The following is a 19730-nucleotide window of genomic DNA, read 5'->3' as shown; positions in this document are numbered from 1 at the left end:
TTCAAAACAACCCAACCGCTGGGTCAAAACAACCCAACCGCTGGGTCAAAACAACCCAATAGCTGGGTCAAAACAAGCCAATAGCTGGGTTTGTCCCTTTTTAACCCAGCGCTGGGTTATATTTAACCCAGCATTTTTTAGAGTGTAGTCTCAATCATACACCAGTTTTGTGTCACACTTACGAATCGTCTTGTGAACGTCCTCTCATTTGATTCACTGGACTATTACTGCGGTTTATTTTGATGTCATTTGCTACCTATGATGTGCTGTCTGAGGGCAGGGTAATACTGTACTTATAGATTTTACAGTAATGTGTTTAAGTGCAATTAAAGTGCACTTTTTTTTTTCCAGTCGGAACTAACTGAGAAGTATTAATAATATGAAACATACTTTTTGTTGACACTGGAAGGCAATTGTTAGGAATGATGATTGCAGATAGATCATCAAATGACATGCATGAAAATAAAGCACGGATCATTAAATCTGTTAAATCCATTTTTGTGCATTAGCAGCTCGTTTCGAAACACTGTTTACAAGCTGCCTTTTAATATGAGTCACTTCTCATGTATGTTTCTCCTTTTTTATTCACTTGTAGTCCTTTTCGACCTCTCCACTGCGTCTGCTCCTGACTTGCTGTGAGCAACGCTGATCCAAAGGTGATCGTCTGCAAGGTCACTCATTGCATTTGCTCGTAGCGTCTTTGACCTGTTTCACAGCTGTGGAAATGCACGCTGCATGACACTAACCGACTGCCTCTGGTTCTTTCATCTGCACGTCACGTCTGACATGTTTCTCTTCTCTGTCTTTCTTCAAGGCTTGTTAATTACTTGCTCACGCAGCCTCTGTCTTTTCTTCATTTCTTTCTGTTTCAGAGGTGGCTTACATTTCAGAAACCTACACGCAGGCGCCCGTGTGCCTCTATGAAAGCAGGTCGTTAGGCCTTTAGTTAAAGTAGCACCTTTTATCGGACATGTTGTAAAACTGTTTGAAGTTTTTTGCTGTGTATTTTCCATTTGAAACATTTGTTGTTGCCTTATTTATGTTAAGCCATACTCTTGCAATAAAAGAAAGATCAAAGCCTCATCATTTTTACCTGTTTTTACATGCACATCTAGTCATTGTCTCTTACATACAGTACATACATGCATATGATATCCTTAAACACTTTTAAATAAGATTCATATTAGCGGTTGATCGATATGAGTATTTAATTCACTTAATTTAAGTGATTAAATTAAGTCCCCCTCAATACCACCTACTGTTTTAAGCGACGTTTTATCTCACAACTCTGGGTTTATCTGACAATTGTGATTTAGGATTGTGAGAATTTGTTAACTTTGAGTTCATCTTGTTTCGATTTTTATTGGTGGAGCAAAAAACAGTCTGTAACTGGACTATTGTATCTAAAAAGTAAGTTACTAAATATTAACTCTTTTTTAACTTTTGTATAAGAGCAATCAAACTTGTGTTAATAGGTTTTCACCCATAAAGTCTGAGATGGGCAATATTATAAATCTATTATCTGTGAGTGACTATGCATCATTTTTATAATCTCTAATAACAGCCTAATTATCAAATCCATAATTTAAGGAAAGATGTCACAGGTGAATATGGTCCACTTGATTAATCACAGTACAATGACATCTTTTTTTGTATGAAGTTTTCTGAAATGCTGTTTAAATATGCAAATAATTAAGAAAATATGCACTAATTTGTATAAACATCCAAAGCATAAATATGGACATTGATATTGAAGCCAGGTTCGAAATACTCTTTTGTCCCCATTTTATTTATTTGTTATTTTATTTTATTCAAGTTCAAGTTTTTTTACAGAGAAAAAAAAATCACCATGTTTTAGGAATAAAATGTTATATACTGTAAATAAGGCAAATAATATATAAACAAACCTCTCTGTAAAAACCTGAGAAATGATGAAATGCATGAGAAAAAAAAAAATCATTTTAAGAAAAATGACCTTTAAAGATATGTATTGTAATTAAAATTCACAAATGCAAATAGATGAGTGTAATATAAAAAAATTAATAAATAAACTTAAAAGTGTGTTTTGGATGCTTTCAAGAAGACAATGGTTTTACCTGTGGTGTCTTAAAAATATGATATGGTCACTGGTCATGCATTCATATTTCTATATGATCATAATTAAATTCACATACTTTTTTAATATATTCACAGATCCCTTTCTTAGTATGGTAAAAAATTATGTAAACATCACAATCCTGCATCCCTAAATCCAACTGGCACGTCCTAAGGAAAGCTCATTGTGGGACTGGCTCGTAGTGGCTGAAATTCTGCACCAAGGCTGAATTTCGGGAAAGAGACTTCAGATACAGTACTATGGACCACTTAGGCCTATATAAAAGCATCCAAAAAGCAGCATGTCATGGGACCTTTAACATTTAATCCTGTGTATTGTCTTGTCTCATTCCTCCAAATGCCTCCATTCATTCATTGTCCTGTATACTTCCATTGAAAGAGCATTACTGTAAATGTGATTTGTGCTGTTTTTTTTCCGTTATTTCCTTTGTTAACAGATGCTGTCCATAGAGTTCATCTTAAAGTTTAACTTTAAAGGTGCTGTATGTAGGATTGACACCGAGTGGTTGAACTAGGTATTGCAGTCCAAATTCAAAATATTGGAGTGAATTTTTTTCACCCGGCCCCTCCTCCTCAGACCTGACGCAAATGCAGGTTGCCTGATTGACGACACCAACAGGAACGAGCGCACTTGATGATGAATGAAATTAAATACGCTGTATTTTTTGCCAACTGGCAACCCGGGGTGCCGAAATACAATTGGGATATCTGCAAACATATGATGGTATTTTTATGCTTTAGTAGAGTCAAAAACTTACATACAGCACCTTTAAGCTATAAAGACTATGTTCTTACATGTGTGCTTTATATGTAACTAGGGATGCACAGATTTTGACATTTTAGCGGATATCAATAATTATATTTTGAAGCCAATAGATGACAACAATAGGTGCATCAACAAAGCATTTTTTTTTTTTTAATTCCAAAATCTTTTAACAAATTGATGTACTATGAACCATTGGAATAAAGAAATTATACATAACTATGATAATACAACAAAGAACACATTTAAAATAAAATAAAAACAATAATAAATCGTACAGGCTCTGATTAAACATTTATTTTTATTTTATTTAATTATTTTTGGTTTTTAAATATGGGGTCGTATGATCATTTGGCTATCATTTATCAGTCATATCATTTATCAAGCTTTACCTAATGGACCGATTCAGATAACATCAAAAAGTCACATTTGCTGTCTAATATGAATACAGATATATCATGCATCCCTCTATGTAACAAAAGTTCTCAGGCTTATTTGTAGAGTTCTCATAAACAGTCCCAAATGCACATTCATTTCATCTGTTTACTCCTGTACATGCTAAAAAATGCTGGGTTAAATATAACCCAGCGCTGGGTTAAAAATGCTGTTTAAATATGCAAATAATTAAGAAAATATGCACTAATTTGTATAAACATCCAAAGCATAAATATGGACATTGATATTGAAGCCAGGTTCGAAATACTCTTTTGTCCCCATTTTATTTATTTGTTATTTTATTTTATTCAAGTTCAAGTTTTTTTACAGAGAAAAAAAAATCACCATGTTTTAGGAATAAAATGTTATATACTGTAAATAAGGCAAATAATATATAAACAAACCTCTCTGTAAAAACCTGAGAAATGATGAAATGCATGAAAAAAAAAAATCATTTTAAGAAAAATGACCTTTAAAGATATGTATTGTAATTAAAATTCACAAATGCAAATAGATGAGTGTAATATAAAAAAATTAATAAATAAACTTAAAAGTGTGTTTTGGATGCTTTCAAGAAGACAATGGTTTTACCTGTGGTGTCTTAAAAATATGATATGGTCACTGGTCATGCATTCATATTTCTATATGATCATAATTAAATTCACATACTTTTTTAATATATTCACAGATCCCTTTCTTAGTATGGTAAAAAATTATGTAAACATCACAATCCTGCATCCCTAAATCCAACTCCAGAGTGAACTCCAAAATTTTTTCCATTACCAGACTCAAGTGGGTGAGAAAAAAAAAAGCTTTCAAGACCTGTAAGTGCTGATAAGTGTTCAGAGTGACCCTTGACGAGACCTTCTTTCTGGCTGGACATTAGACAGATAGGGGTTTGGGGGTGAGGTCAAGGCCTACACACAGCATCACTTTCATGTGTGACAGCGTTCCTGCTTTCCAAAGCCTTCAGCACTGTGTGGTCTTCATCAGTGCATTATTATCTCACTCCATAGATACAGTGTTGTGCTTCAGTGTGGATACTATCACAAAAAACACCAGTATGCTTCATATTTACATGAGTGTGTTTGTTCTTAAAAGGCAGAGCCAAAATACATTCTGACATCTGTTTTAATGTATTCAAACAACACTACACTTCACACCCCTGAAGCTTGTTAGTCACTAACTGCTGAAATATCACAGATTCTTATCCTGCTGAAGCAAATGCAAGTTTTCATTCAGTGATATCAAGATACACAAGGAAAGGTGGCTTGCATATTGCAAGTTCAGTTTAATTAAAACCACATTTTAATTAGATTATTCTGTTTAGAGTTTGGGATGATGGCATTTTCCATGGGTTATATTTGACTGATTTGCAAGGGAAGGAACAATATTTCCTGTTGTCATAAACACATGAATTAATAAATAAATGGATGAAAACATTCATACAGAAGCCTCATGAGCCTCATGAGAGTAAATATGGCCTATTAACGCCCCCACGTGGTTTAACAAGAACAGAACAATTGCAGAGCCTAGCGTCACAGCGTCTCAGACCGGAAGTTATGATGGAGATTTATTTTTAATTTTATTTTTTTTACTACTGTCAGATTTTTTCTTTACATGAATGGCAGGACGTTCACAATTGCAATCAAAATTATTCAGCCCCCCTGACCTTCAAGACATTTTGCTGCCAAGAATAAAAATGTATGAAAACAATTCAACAAAGGCATCAGTAAACTATTATAGAAAGTTTCTTAAAACACAGTTCAGATTCTGAGAATGTAAAGTTTAAAAAAAAAAAAAAAAAAAAAAAAAAAAAATCGAATTGGCTCTAGACATTCATGTACAAAATCATTCAACCCCTCAATTTTGTGCATGCATTGGCTAAATGTACTGTAAGTGTAACTGCTCAAGCTAAGACATGCATATAGGTGACTTAAAAACAGCCACTAAATTTGCCACTAAACTGTTATGGATACGATAAAAAAAATAAAACTCTGTTTCAAATCCAACATTTGTCAGTTATTATTCTGGGAGTGTAGGTCTATTCTTTTGCACATCATATTTTTATTACTTTTTTCTATTTCTGACTTTTGCAAACTTTACTTTAGTAGTAGTAGCAGCACTACTACTAGTAGTAGTAGTAGTAATAATTGTGTACCCAATGTTTTTCTTTTAAATTTTAATTTGATCTTTCTCATTATATTTCCAAACTCTGGAATGGCCTTCCTGATAACATAGTAGTATACTTAAAGTATGATGTAAAGTTCACTTAATACTACATAAAGTATACTTAAAAATATACTTGAACTTTACTTAAGTATACTTAATAAAATCAACTTGAAGTATACTACTTTTTGGTAAGGGGATGATTTACTCAATTTATCTTTTATTAAAATGTGTTATTCCTTATTCAGATTTGATCCCTGACATCATCTTTGCTCATCTGCATGGATTACACTGCATCGAATTGTAAAGAGAAATAAATGAATCAAGTAAAGATAGCAGTTTTTATAAATCCAGGAACAAAATTCTCTTTTTTAGGGGAAAAAACGGGGGTACAAAAGCTGTCACTGCGGTGGTACCTTTTTAAAAGGAACACCTTTGTACCTAAATGGTGCATATTGGTACCTTATTTAGTACCTAAAGTGTATATTAGTATCTAAAAGGTCCATATCATACATTTTGAAAGGGTACCATCCCAGTGACAACCTTTGTACCTTTTTTTTCTGAGAGTGTATGACTAAGTAAGAGATGACGCGTGAAGTTCAACATAATCGTAAAAGAAGGTGCTTCAGAAAACTTGATATTTTATAGGCAATGTCTAGTGAGAGGAAAGACCCAGGAAAGTGCCAGATGAAAAATGTAAGACTTCCTTGTGGACATTAGGGTTGCAAACTATTCTTGCAGACGTTTGAGGAAGGTGAACCCAGCAGTCACTGCGTTCTTATCATTATCAAGCAAACATGATACACTATCGAACCATTTTAACATGATCTGGCTAAAACAAACACAGACTATGAACAGACCATATAACATGTCAAAGTTGTAAATCTGTGAACACAATCTCATGCTCACAGGATAAACACATTTGAAAAGCATACAATAGACAATGTATGGAAATGCAAGCATGACATTAGGAATTCCTTGAAGAAAATATATAAATATATAGTTAAATAAAAAATTGTTAACTGATATGATGTGTAAAAGAATTATATAATAATTATATTACTACTACTACTATTATTATTATTACATATATAGGTACAATGTCAGAGATCAAATAATACATTTTACAAATTTGAATAAAAGATACATGGTATACAATGTAGATTCTAAAGAGTAACGGAATCTAGTAAAGTTGTAAAAGCAAATAACTTTAAACAAAATAAAACATCAAATTTGATCATATATGTACATTATGTAGCCTATATATATTTTTATGCTTGCACACTTCACATACTGCATATTGCACACTTTAAAGCATGTTCATTGTGTGTGTGTAGTAAGGTATAGAATCTTAAGATTTTCAGTAAGTACTTTCCTGTCACGTTGATTGGCTAAGCATCAGCTGACCTCACGCAAGGCAGACTTTTTGCATTCTGCATGGATTTCACATCTCTCATGCGCCTTTGCTTTACCTTTACCTCTATGCCTTTCCTGTCTCTACTTTGAACTTCATCTCTTATGGGCCTAGTCAATACTTATTCGCATTTAAGAGTTAGTATAGGGGTTTATGTTCCCATTTAATTGAAAAATGTAGTCTTTATTGCAACATTTTCGTCTGCTGGCTCTGCATCAGTTTTGGATGTTGGTTGAGTTACTGATCTGGTGATACGTTGCAAGGTTTGAAATAGAGAGGTGAGTATAAAGACTACATCTCTTCTATTTTGTTTTTGCTGTTATGTGATTGTCGAGTCTTGTGGGATACATCCTGAAGCTCTTTTTTATTTGAGAATACACGAAGAAAGAATTTAGAAGCTCAAGATTTGTTAATGTGAGGATATTTATATGGACGCTTACATTTATATTAAAATTCGACGCATTTTTTTAATTAGCAGCATTTGTTTCACAGTCGAGTATTGTTTTAGCGCTTGCTTTGCGAGTTCCTGAGGCAATTTATTGCTTTAAAGTATACAGCCACTCGACTCGCCGTAAGTCACTGTTGAAACCTAGGAGTTTTTTTTTATCAAGTGTATTTTCAGTTCTTAGGGAAGACTCCACAATCAAATAACACCGAACCTTGCATACATTCTCTAAATTTAAAATTGTGATCCAGTAGAAGCAGACATTAAAGGGGTGATATGATGCTGCTAAAAATAACATTATTTTGTGTATTTGGTGTAATTAAATTTACGCAGTTTAAGGTTAAAAAAACACATTATTTTTCACATACTGTACATTATTGTTTCTCCTCTATGCCACCGCCTTTCAGAAACGCATCGATTTTTACAAAGCTCATCGGTGCTCGCTCTGATTGGCCAGCTATCCAGTGCGTTGTGATTGGCCGAATTCCTCAAGCGTGTGACGGAAATGTTACGTCCCTTACCATACTGTGATGCCTGCGGCAACCACATGTGACGACCCCGGGCTGGACTCCGCTTCGTCCACGGTGAAAGCCGATCCGGCGATCCACAGCGCAAAGTTTAAGTATTTCCTCAGCGACCAGCACGGATCAGCTCCAGGCATGACGAAGCGATATCGTCCTCTTTTGGAAGGCCAAACAAAGTAGTTTCGCTTTCACAACGAAGCACACAGCGCCTTCACGACATGGCGGCGGCGGCAACAATACTACAGCAAGAATAAAAGTTACGCCTTCTTTCTTTGCGTGAACATTTGGGCGGCGTTATGCAAATTTTCCCACATAGTGACGTAGGTATGTGGGGGCGTGTTAGAACGAGCCTTTTTAGGTAGGTGTGGTTGACTCTTAACTTTTATAAAGAATATCTCTTTGGATTTGAGACTTTAGTCTTTGCAACGTTACAGATCTTCTTTATGCACCAAGAGCTTGTAACACTCCAAAGAGAAAGGAAAAATTGAAATCGCATCTTTGACCCCTTTAAGAAGTTCAAAGTTGCTACTATTACCCATAAAGTAGAACAAAACTAATCCTTAAACTTTCACTTGACGCACAGTTTCATACATATTATCTAGTCTTTAGTAACTTTGTTGTTTGGTATTGTCACAACACCAATATGAATGGCTCATACAGTTGTTCAGGGAAGTTATTCTGAGTCTTTGACTGTCCAAGTAGCTGAATTATTTCTGAACGAGAAAACCAAAGTGAGACAGCAGATGAGTTTTTGATCTGTAAGTGATGACTCATCAGATGAGTCTTTGATCTGTAAGTGATGACTCATCAGATGAGTCTTTGATCTGTAAGTGATGACTCATCAGATGAGTCTTTGATCTGTAAGTGATGACTCATCAGATGAGTCTTTGGATTTCAAGATACATGGGGTCCGTGTAGACAGAGTGAATGGCTGCTGAAAGAAATAACAGTCAAAAGTAAATAGAGGAAATATGCTGCTGTTCTTTGTAGTATGTGGGTTGAACAGTCAAAGGGAATGTTAGTAGATCGTAATGACAGAGTTATCAGTTTGGACGCGACTGCCAAAGCTACAAACGAGACAACTAGCGAATCAAAGCCCGAGGACAAAGTGCAAACAGTTGAGGATGTTTCACCAAAATATACATCAACACTTAAAGCTGCCATAGTAAACTCAGGCAGAGATGTTCATGATAAACCCACTGAAGTTTCTAAGTGTGATGGAAGGAGCTGTGAGAAGGACAAGAAAAATGCTTCTTTTGCACCTGTGGTTCTTGTTTTTCCAGAAGCTACAGGTCAAATCGGTTTTTCCAGAGCGATGCGTGTGAAAGATATGAGTAGCATAATGTCATCTCTCCCGACCATGAAATCAAATGATCCAAATTGTGATTTATGGGATCGTTTATGGATATCTGCAAAAGCAAATGGATTGACCATCAAAGAGCTTTACGCTATCTGCGAACAGATCGCACCACCTAACTTTTCTGGATAGATGGTCAATTTAGTTCAACCAACCAATGCAGACTTGAATGTGAATGATTACGCCTGTAAATACATTGAGCTGCGTAAAGCAGTTCAGCGTATTGTGGGGTCTGGTGTGCAAACCAATGTCACAACTATAATACAGTGCCCAAATGAGTCTTTTGTTGCTTATACTGAGCGTTTCGCAAAAGCACTTAAAAAATTTGTGGCTGCCCATGGCGGTCCAGATTTGGACCGAGAAATTATATTACACACTGCACAAATTAATCTGAATGCAAAATTCTCTCAGTTGTTCAGATCATCTCTCTCCACCATTCCCAATTGGGCTGCGTTTATCCAGTGGGATCCCACGCACAAGATGTTATTGACTCGCAAAAGAGTCTGAAATCTAAAGGAAAACGTCTCAGGTTACTTATGTAACCATGGAGGCGTCCCCCATAGCGACCCCTAGAGGACGCAGTTCGAAGTGCCCATGAAAGGGAACAACAATTGACACAGTTGTGGTAGGATGGGGCATTGGGCTGACAAATGCCCTGAAAGGAAGAACCCTTGTTACCCTCAATCAAATAGACTTGCAAGTGCTCGAGCTCAGAGCAGAGCTGCTACAGCTAAGATATCTGTTGATAATAATGTGAATGAACTAGTGTGAAAAGCTGAAGTTCTTTTCACAGTGAAAAGTCCTGGCCTCAATTAAACATGACCACATAAACGCTTATTCGTTTTTTAAATTCTATACCTAAGAGGCCAGGATAGCATTTTGTTGATAGCGTTGTTTTATTACCTCCATATATGTATCTTAGTGGCTTACAGTATCTGGTTCTTGTCAGTGCACAACTGTCTCAACTCCTTCCATAGTGCATTTATCCACACAGTTAACCATTTTGGGTAATACATTTGGGTCGGGGGGAGAAAAAAAAACAAGATAGTATTGTCATGGAACATGTAGAAATTTTGAATCAAATTGAAGCTGATATTTTATTGTCTGCTCACTACTCCCATAACATTATACAACAAATGTAGGATTCTGGTGTGTTGTAATTGCTAAATATTTCCAAATTATTATAGTTCTCATATTCGTTCTTTGTATATTTTCTTTGAAGCCAAAGTGCATGAGGGTCGGTCAATGTGTTTGTTACATATCAGGAAACCTGGGCTCGTCTAGCTCATTTTGTAGAGGCTTCCCCTTCGCTTATCTGATCTCACTAAAAAGAAGCGTATGAATTTCCTGCCTTAGTTACTTCTCCTTCTTCTTGTCCTTTGTTCCTTCTCTCCCACTTCTCTGGCATCTTGCTATAGGTGCGCCTGCCCTATTGACTGTTTATTTGATTATATCATGAAGGTAGACTTATTTTACTCAGACTTATAGACTTGTTACTTAGATGACATATTGTAAGATGATTGGATTGACTATATTCAGATTTCTAATTTGTGTGTTTATGCTGTATCACCAAATGAACGAAACTGGTCATACAACAGCAACACTCAGCTGTGTTGCTCTGGACATTTTTTGTTGTTCAGCTGGATAAAACTGAACCATTAAGTGTTTCAGGTCCACATCATCCTTGATTTTTTCAGTACCCTCTTAGATGAGAAGCTGAGAAATTGTTTGCCAAGTAAACAAAGATGCCATTGCTGTGAAGTGTTTTTTTGCTAACTAATCCACTGATGTCAGTTAATGGATTAATGGTTGACTGTACATCTTTGATTGTGACTACAAAAACTACCTCCATTTCTGTAAATCCACTAATGGGTTCTGATCATATTTAGTTAGACCTGATGAGCATTACAGACTTGATTTCATGTACAATGAACAACAGTACACTTGGACGAGATTTCCTCAAGGGTATTGTGATAGTCCTTTGTGTGATAGTTTTTATTGAACAAAAGGAAAGCACTAACCAACGTAGTCTTTCTAAGGCAAATTATTGGTCTTAACAGAAGAAACTCTTTGACGCTGCTCCCTTTGAGTGGACCGTGGAGATGGATGAGTCTTTCTCCATCCTCAAATCTGTCCTGTCCTGCTTAGCATCACCCTAACATGTCCTAACCCTTCCATCTCTGGACTCATGCGGGACCACACACTACAACTGCGTATTGGCGACCAAAGTTTTGGTATCATTGGATGTTATTCTTCTCCGATTCCCTCCTTCAATGAAAGGACAATTGCCTTGTCTAATGGCTCTGTGCAGAATGGACTCTGAACCTGTTGTGGGATATAATCAAGGAATTTCTCACACTCTCCAAAGTTTTTTGCATCTGCTAGAAGAAATCAAGAACCTATGGACATAACATGACTGCACTGACATTGTCATTTGAGACAAGGGATACGTTGTGCATGATGAACCACTAAGAGACTTGTTTGATGGAAGCCGCTTCTGTGAGGGTGCCACGTTATACTGGATGGGCAGGAGTAGAGGGGGAGTTGGGCAATATTCTCTCTTCAGGGTCACTTAAGGGTGGCAGTAGCAGAACTTTAAAAGCATCACCTCCTATGAAATAGTCCATCGGTATTTTCACAGAGAGAGCCTATTATAATCACATTGTTCACATTGCTCTATTTTGAAAAATGTGGGTTACCATCATGGGCACTCCAATTAGTCACCAACAGCTGATCAAAGAAATTCTTGAAATCTATGGTAAAAATCAGAAATTCAAATTTCAACTGAGTCACGGTTTTTGTAAAGTCATAAGCCACAGCACATTCAGTGATTGGTTTTCGAAGAGACATTCCTTTACTGATAATGCTGCTAAAGGAACTGTGACAGGATTAGGAGGCCGTGGTTTGTCCAGTCACACACTGTGCAGACTCAGATTCCCTGTCTAAGATGTACACAAGATTATACTATAGTATGTCCACATTTGACCACTACATGTGATTTGTCTTTACAATATGATGGCCATTATCCAGTGTTGTTGACAACCCCTACCTCGGCTTGACTCGTTGGACACATCTCACACAAACTAAACTTATCCCCGCTTGCTTTACAAACTCACCGCCAAGATAAATCTCATGATAAGCTAAAATGACATAAAATGTTGCTTTATTAACTAACAATCTCATTTACTTTACAGGATGGCTTCACAAAAGTCTGCTTTCTTACAGATTGCCTTCTGCTGCTGATGTAATGCTGACCTGATAAGGAGATTGTTGATGTTATTGAGTTGTTTGCTCTCTTGGTCTTGTTTTTCCCGTATTATTTTTCCTCTTCTATCTAATCTAAATAGGAAGGAGTAGATGCTCTTCGGTCAGCACACAATGCATATACACTCAAGCGCTGAATTGACTGACTGTGTCCATGGGAAGAGCTCTGAATGTAAAATCCTTCCAGGCGACCCTGGCATCCTCACAGTACTTTGTGCTAAATCGAATGACACTCTACCTCTGCATGTCTTCCAAGTTGATGTGATTGGAGGCTGGGGCCTCAGGCATCGCTGCTCTACTCCGGAGCTAGGACATCCCATTCTCTTCAGCATCAACTCCTCAATCTACATCTACATCTGATTTGTTTGTTTGTTTGTATTTGTGAGGAACAAGACATCTGATACTCCTATCAGCTATATCTCATTTACATATGACATATGAAATGAAGGTTAAATTCTTATTTAGGTCCATTTCTGTTTAGACATAGGAAGAAGCTGAGCTCTTATTGCTCGTTTCTGCGAAGATCATTTTAACTTGTTTAGTGGTGTTCATCATGTGTTTGACAGAACACCATGATCTGCTCAACATCCACGGTACCTCTAAATAGCTGCAATATACAGCAGTATATGATTTTCAGTATATATTTGTCTATAGATTATCACTGACTTTATGCAAAATATACCTATTGCTTTCTGCAAAGACTTTCCCATAAGGTAAAAAATATTAATGTAAACAGAAAAAATATAAACTTTTAATTACAGTATATTTCAAAATATAGAGAAATCGGCCAAAAAGTATATTTAGCTAATATACTGTCAATATGTGTTCTATATACACTGTATATATATATTAAAAGTTAAAAAATATATTTTGCCGTCCATATGTAATGTTTCAGTCCAAGAAAATCAATTCACATGCAACATTTGGGAAAAACAAACAAACAAAACAAAAAATATTACAACATACATAAATTAAACATTATTAAATTAATATAAATATAGTTTTGATCTCTAGTATACATTTTAGGTGTGTGTGTGTGTGTGTGTGTGTGTTTTCTTGGCCTTATGGGCTTACATGCCTTTACTTTTTTACATCTCTTTGCAAGTTCTTAATTGCATAGTAGAATTAGTACAGATATATGTTAACTCACATCTTTATTTTCTTTTGCGAATCTTGTTGTTTGAATCATTACAATATATTTCTATTTCTAAAATAAGCCTTTATAAACATTAATAATTAGATATGTTCACGCGAGAGCCTGTGAACAGTTTATGACCACCAGAGGGCGCTATTGACCACCATAAACTACAAAATGTTTACTATTGTATTTTAGGTCTTTACTTATTTGCCTGTATTATTTGTTTTTGCTGCTGTTCAGCTTGAAATCTGCAGTAAATGCCATGAAAGCTTTTTTTAGATGGTTTCTGCATTATTAAACAAAAACAACAATCTGTAGGGCTAGGCTATTACAAAAATAAAATGGCAAATGGTGATACACTGAAAAAAATGTTTCATTCATCCAATTAAAAAAATGTAGGGTAATGATTCACATCTATATTTTTTAACTTGAGCCAATGGAAAATAAATAACTTGCCCTAAGGGATGAAACATTTTTTTCAGTGTACAATGCACAAGACTAGGCCTAATACTTTACGTTTTTCAAATAGCCTATCAATTTGTGTCACTTTAAAATCTGTCTGTGAAGCATTTATCCATAGCACAAAATAAATATTACGTAGACTACGTGTTCTTATATCTGTCACACCCCTTTGGACTTTTGTTGTGTTTTTATTCCTCATGCGGGAATTATTTGTAATGATATTCTAATGAGCCGCTTTGTGATATCACAAAGCCCGGAAAACAAACGCTGTAGTCCAAACGAGCCGTTCGTTGTAGTTCTTGAAAAGGGATTTTTTTTAAAACGAAATATCTCCCTTTGGAGTGGACTTTGAGATTTGTAACTTTCTAGATCTTTTTTATGCCCAAACATACACACTACACACTGACTAAAATTAAAAAAGTGAAAAAGCATAATAGGACCCCTTTAATCTTCATCTTCTTCCTGCGTTTATCTCACCGTAGCTGTAACAATATCCCTTCAGAAAACTGACAAAACAAATAAAAGTGAAAAAAATTGAAAGTGTATGACAGCTGAACAGCCCTTTCTGGACTATCTCCTCTGAGCAGATAAGACAGAGAAGAAGCAGATGTTCAAAAGCAGAAGGTTATCTCTTTATGCCGTCCACAGAATGAAAAGGTTAAGGTTGTTCATGAACATCTCACTTCTGATGTTCCTTGTCAACATATGAATATAGACATGTCAAAATGTCAAAACTAAAACGATTGTTTTGGTTCAGCATTCTTATTTTCTTACTATTCCCCTTTTCTGCTTCTTTGTTTTCTAGTCATCTAATTCATTCTTTCTTTCTTTTCATTTTGACGCCTGCATTTCTTATGTAATCTTGCCCGGGCTCGGTTCTCCACAGCAGATTGCGAGCAGTGCGGATTGGTTTCATGTCTTTCCACCAACATGTGCTAGTCAATTCAATTATGTGATATAGGGGCATACGGTACAAAACCATTTTAAACAGAACACTCTTTGCTTACGCAATTCCTGAAAATAGATATCCAGTTGAGAAGCATTTAGCCCAATAATGTTGGGCAGATGATCTCGTCAGTTTTGGATAAATGGTGTTTGAGTCGTGCAGCATTACATGCCTGGAGACTGGAGAGAAAAAGGTCAACAATATAGAATTATACAGGCTCTGTGAACTTTTATGACTATGTGTGTATTTGTGAATGGTGTTCGTGTATATTTGTGTGTGTGTTTCCAAGCAGAGACCATTCGCATGGCTGTCCTTCACATCCAGATCACCCATTTAAAGCAATTCACCAAAAAATGAAACATATTTTCTCATCCTTGTATAATTCCAAACGTGAATGATTTTCCTTTTTCAGTGAAACACAAAAAGACACATTTTATTGATTGATTGATTATTAATATAAATTAGTTATTAATATAAAATAGGTCTATAAGATTATTGAAATCTTAAGATAGCTTGAGAAATAGACCAGTGTTGTTTTAGTATCATTGAGATATTAATTACAGCTTTTATTAAAATTTTTAATCAGTTTTTCCATTTTCATTTTATTTATAAAGTTAGATTTTTTTGTTGTGTAGTTTTGTTATTTTTATTAGTTTTTTCATATGTCCATCTAGTTTTTTAATTTTTAATTCAGTTTTTAAATCAAATTAAATAACATTTAATGTATATTATATTTAATACACTTTATATTAAAATATTAAATTTTATTTCAAATTACTTTTTTTTTTTTTTTTTAAGTTATCTATAATAACCCCGAAACAGACTGAAATTCAGGTTGTTATTCACTGAAAATCTTGGCGTTGCATGGCTTTCAAATCTCATTTACATCTTTGCATTTTCAACATGAACACAAATGAGGTTCGACAGATACGATGGAAGGGATTTAAGTGAAGTGAAGTTTGGATCTATTTTTTTATTTTTATTTATTTATTTTTTTACAAAAGCTGTCATATGGCTTCAGAAGACATGGAATATGGTGCATGAGTCTAACAGACTATATTTATGCTACATTTCTGCATTTTTGGAGCTCAACAGCATCAAAATATTTTTAACGTCAATGCATGGAAAGAGCAACATGAACATTCTGCCTAATATCTCAAGTCATATGGGTTTGAAATGACCTAATTTTTCATCCAAATTTTTACCTTTGGATGAATTCTTTCTTTAGGTTGTCAGATATCTGATCTGATCTGAACACTCTGTTCATACTCTGCACAGGAAACCACTGTTAGCTCAGACTAGCTCAGCTAGAGTGCAGCATTCGGGACTTTGTCTGGAGCTGACCTTGAGGCCCAGCGGATATTTCCGTGTAGTGCTTTTCCACAGCAGGCGTAGATGGCACAGACCCAAAGAGAAAGAGAGAGAGGCTGTTGTGTCAGGAGGTAAAGGAGGAGGGTATTTTTCTGTTCCTGACCTGGGCCAAAGTGACCTCAGCAGGGGTGCTGTGAGAGGCTCTGCGGCGGCCGGAAGCCATAAGCCAGGATGTGAGTGAAGGTAGATGAGAGGGGGGCGGCAAGAGAGCTAACCCTCCTCCCTCTGGTGTGCTGCTCTGACTGCGCGCCTCTGCAGGGTCCCACTGAAGTGGAGGGAGAAAATAACAGATCAAACACATCTACAAAGGCCTCTGGAGGAACAGAAATACAGTGTTTCAAACATACCAATCATATCCTACAGCACTCTCAAAGACTGGACTTTTCAATGGGCTAACCTCGTTCTTTAAGGTGCACTTCGTCTTATCGAACGATAAACGATAATTCTCCTGAAAGGTTTTGATGAAAAACTGGTAAGGTTATTCATAAATATATTACGCTAAAATATTTGATGCAATATCAACACTTGCATATGTGATTCAGAGTGGTTGCTAGGGTGTTGTTTTGTGGTTTCTAGGGTAAGTGGTTTCTAGGATAAGTCTATGGGATTTCCCCCACTTATTTTATTGTCTGTCAGGTGAAAATTGTAGGTCTGATTACTTCATTCATTCAATAGTAACCTCTTAAAATAAGGTTAATTTTATTAACATGCATTTATTCATAAAGACACCAGGTATCATGAAATAAAATGAACAACATATTTTTACAGCATTTATTAATCTAGCTTAAAGTTGATTGATTAAAAAGCCATAAATATGATTAATAAACAAAATATTTTTTTAAATATAAATTAAAAACCAATTATTATTAATATTATAAATATACTATTTAAATATAAATATGTGGGCCTACTATTTTGTTTTACATAAATAATAATAATATACTATTTCTTTGTGAAGTAATGTTAAGTTCACCTAAAAACTCTTTTATGTCATTTCATGATGGCCCAAAAGACTTAATTTCAGACTTTGTTCATCTTTAAAGCAAATTAAAAAAATCCATAGGAATCGCGAGCAATTTTATCCAAATGTTCTAAAGAGACACAATTGTTTTACACGAGGAACAGATATAATTTAGGCTTTTATGTACACATTGATCAACTTACATTGTACACACTGTAAAAAATGGTAACTTGCAATTGTTTCTGTAAAGATCCATTTCTACCCATAAAATTGACTTTTTGTTGATAATCAGTGTATTTAAATAAACCCAGTTAATAAGATGTTACTATTTTAGAATTTGTTTCCAATATACATAAAGCACATCAAATATGGTAAATGGAAGCTCAACTATATTGCTTGACGCACAATAACAAACCTCAATTGTTCTTGTTGAAACTCAAATGTTTTGTGTAAAATTGCAAGAACAAACCTCATTGGTTGTCCCACATCAAACAAACTCGTTTAAGCTTATGTCTACCATATTTGATGGGCTCTATGTATGTGCATTTCAAGTTTCCTGATGAGTTTTTGTTTATGCCAATTGATTTTTAATGTGCATCAAAAAACATTCTTGCATTTTGGTTTAAAAACCATAAGCAGCTTAGCTACAAAAAAAAAAAGGATGAAAGAACTAAACAATCCAGGTACCTATAGTCAATCAGTCATTTGTTTTCTGTATCATCTCTCCGCTTATTTCTGGATATCACAACTCCAGTTGGAGGATAAAGCAGCATTAAGACCTGCTTGGATGGAATTAATGTTAAATGAGAACGACGTGTTATAAACAACATTCTGACATCTGTGTTGTGTTTGTCCAGGTGTGGATTCCATATAGTTATGGCATCTTCCACGAGTCTGTTTGTGCAACGATATCTTCATCACATCCTCAGAGAGAAGTGTGGCTCATAACATATGGAGTATGTATGATATGGAAGTGTTCATAAGGCTTCTTTCAGGCTCTTCCCTGTGGCAGAAAATGGCATGTGGAAGAGAGGAGTATTGACCTCACAGTGAAGGTGTCAAGAGCTCACAATCTGACCCCACGCTGTCATTCGGCGAATTGAAAATAGCGAGGGGGGCTTGTTGTGTAGCGTACACTAGAAGCTGTTCCAGAGGTCAATAGTCCTGGTTGTTTCCTTGCTTTTGTCCTCTCTTGTATAGTACATTACAGCTAAAGATTGAACCTGCGAGATTTCATGTTTTCATTTGAATAGTATGTATGCACAACACAACTATTAACATTCAAAAATAAAATGAAGTGGATATTGCATCGAACGATGAGGCGGACATAATGACTTGAAAAACACCAGAAAAAAACGCACAATCATCATTTAATATGAAACGCTTTTTTATCCTCTGCTAGTCCTTAAAAAAGCACCACAGTTTATTTTAGCACTGAAAGACTGAATAAGAACACTATATTTGCTCATCCCAGAAATCCTTGGGAAACATAACACAAACTCTACAAATTCTTTTATTGTGCATTCATATCAGACTCTATCTATTCAAATTCATGGCTCTGTGATAAAAGCTAGGAAGAAAGGCTAAGGGCTATGTGTCAAGGCAGAGCGGTGGTCTTGTTTTGCAGTGAAAGAGTTATACATGGGCTCCTCCCAGTCTCCAAAAGGACCGTGCATAAGATTTTAGAGCATGACTGCATGGAAAATCTGCTCTAATGACAGCCCAGGGCAAGGCTGTGTCCATTGTGCTGCTTGTTTACATGGCTTTGTGAAGATAATTGTATCAGAGGGAAGGAGAAAAGGCTTACGAACTGAATGGGATCTTTGTCAGGCCAAGCTTCTCATTGTACTAAATGAGTTTTAGAGGCGTAAGTAGCAAGTCATGGCTAAATGATGAGTAAAAGTGTAATGATTGCTTCCTTTAAGGCGTTATAGAACCACGGTTATAAAGAAACAAATGCTCTAATACAAAGTAACAGCAACAAGTATAGCACTCCAGTAAGATGGTAAATAAATAAACAATATGCCTGGTGGTTAATCAGTGTAAATGAATTATTAGGTGTCTTGAGGAAGCAGCACAGGTCACGGACAGTTGCTGAAAACAGCTTTTGCATCTTTCTTAACAATCTCGCTGAAGGTCCTGAATTTTATTTTTCTTTCTTTTTTTCTTTCTTTCTCTCAAGTGTTTCATTTCAGCTTGCTGTCTTGGTTACCCTGGTACTCATAGAAGAGTAATATTTGCAATAGTAGTGATCAAGTTAAAGAAATAATGACAACCTAAATGAAAAACCTAAGATGTATAGTTCCCGTATATATAGCAACTAATGTTCTTCTTGCTCATGTATCTTGTTTTTTCATTTTCAGACT

General features: G+C 35.6%; 1 protein-coding gene across 5 annotated transcripts in view; it reads left to right on the top strand.

The window, feature by feature from the left end:
- mical2a (microtubule associated monooxygenase, calponin and LIM domain containing 2a) overlaps positions 1 to 1192 on the top strand; it is a 75159-nt gene extending 73967 nt beyond the window's left edge. For 4 of the 5 annotated variants that reach the window (XM_016441390.1, XM_016441389.1, XM_016441388.1 and 1 more), the window contains one exon: positions 873 to 1192. In XM_016441390.1, coding sequence (XP_016296876.1) covers positions 873 to 946 — 74 coding nt within the window. In that variant the 3' untranslated portion in view covers positions 947 to 1192. Of the gene's footprint in view, positions 1 to 595; positions 657 to 872 lie in introns of all 5 variants that reach the window. The other variant, XM_016441387.1, reaches the window with a different exon arrangement.
- The last annotated feature ends 18538 nt before the right edge of the window (positions 1193 to 19730 follow it).

The sequence above is a fragment of the Sinocyclocheilus anshuiensis genome, unplaced genomic scaffold (genome assembly GCF_001515605.1).
Source record: "Sinocyclocheilus anshuiensis isolate Anshui unplaced genomic scaffold, SAMN03320099.WGS_v1.1 scaffold747, whole genome shotgun sequence".
Taxonomy (NCBI): Eukaryota; Metazoa; Chordata; class Actinopteri; order Cypriniformes; family Cyprinidae; genus Sinocyclocheilus; species Sinocyclocheilus anshuiensis.
The sequence above is the reverse complement of the archived record's forward strand: the minus strand, read 5'-3'. Positions and strand labels throughout refer to the sequence as shown.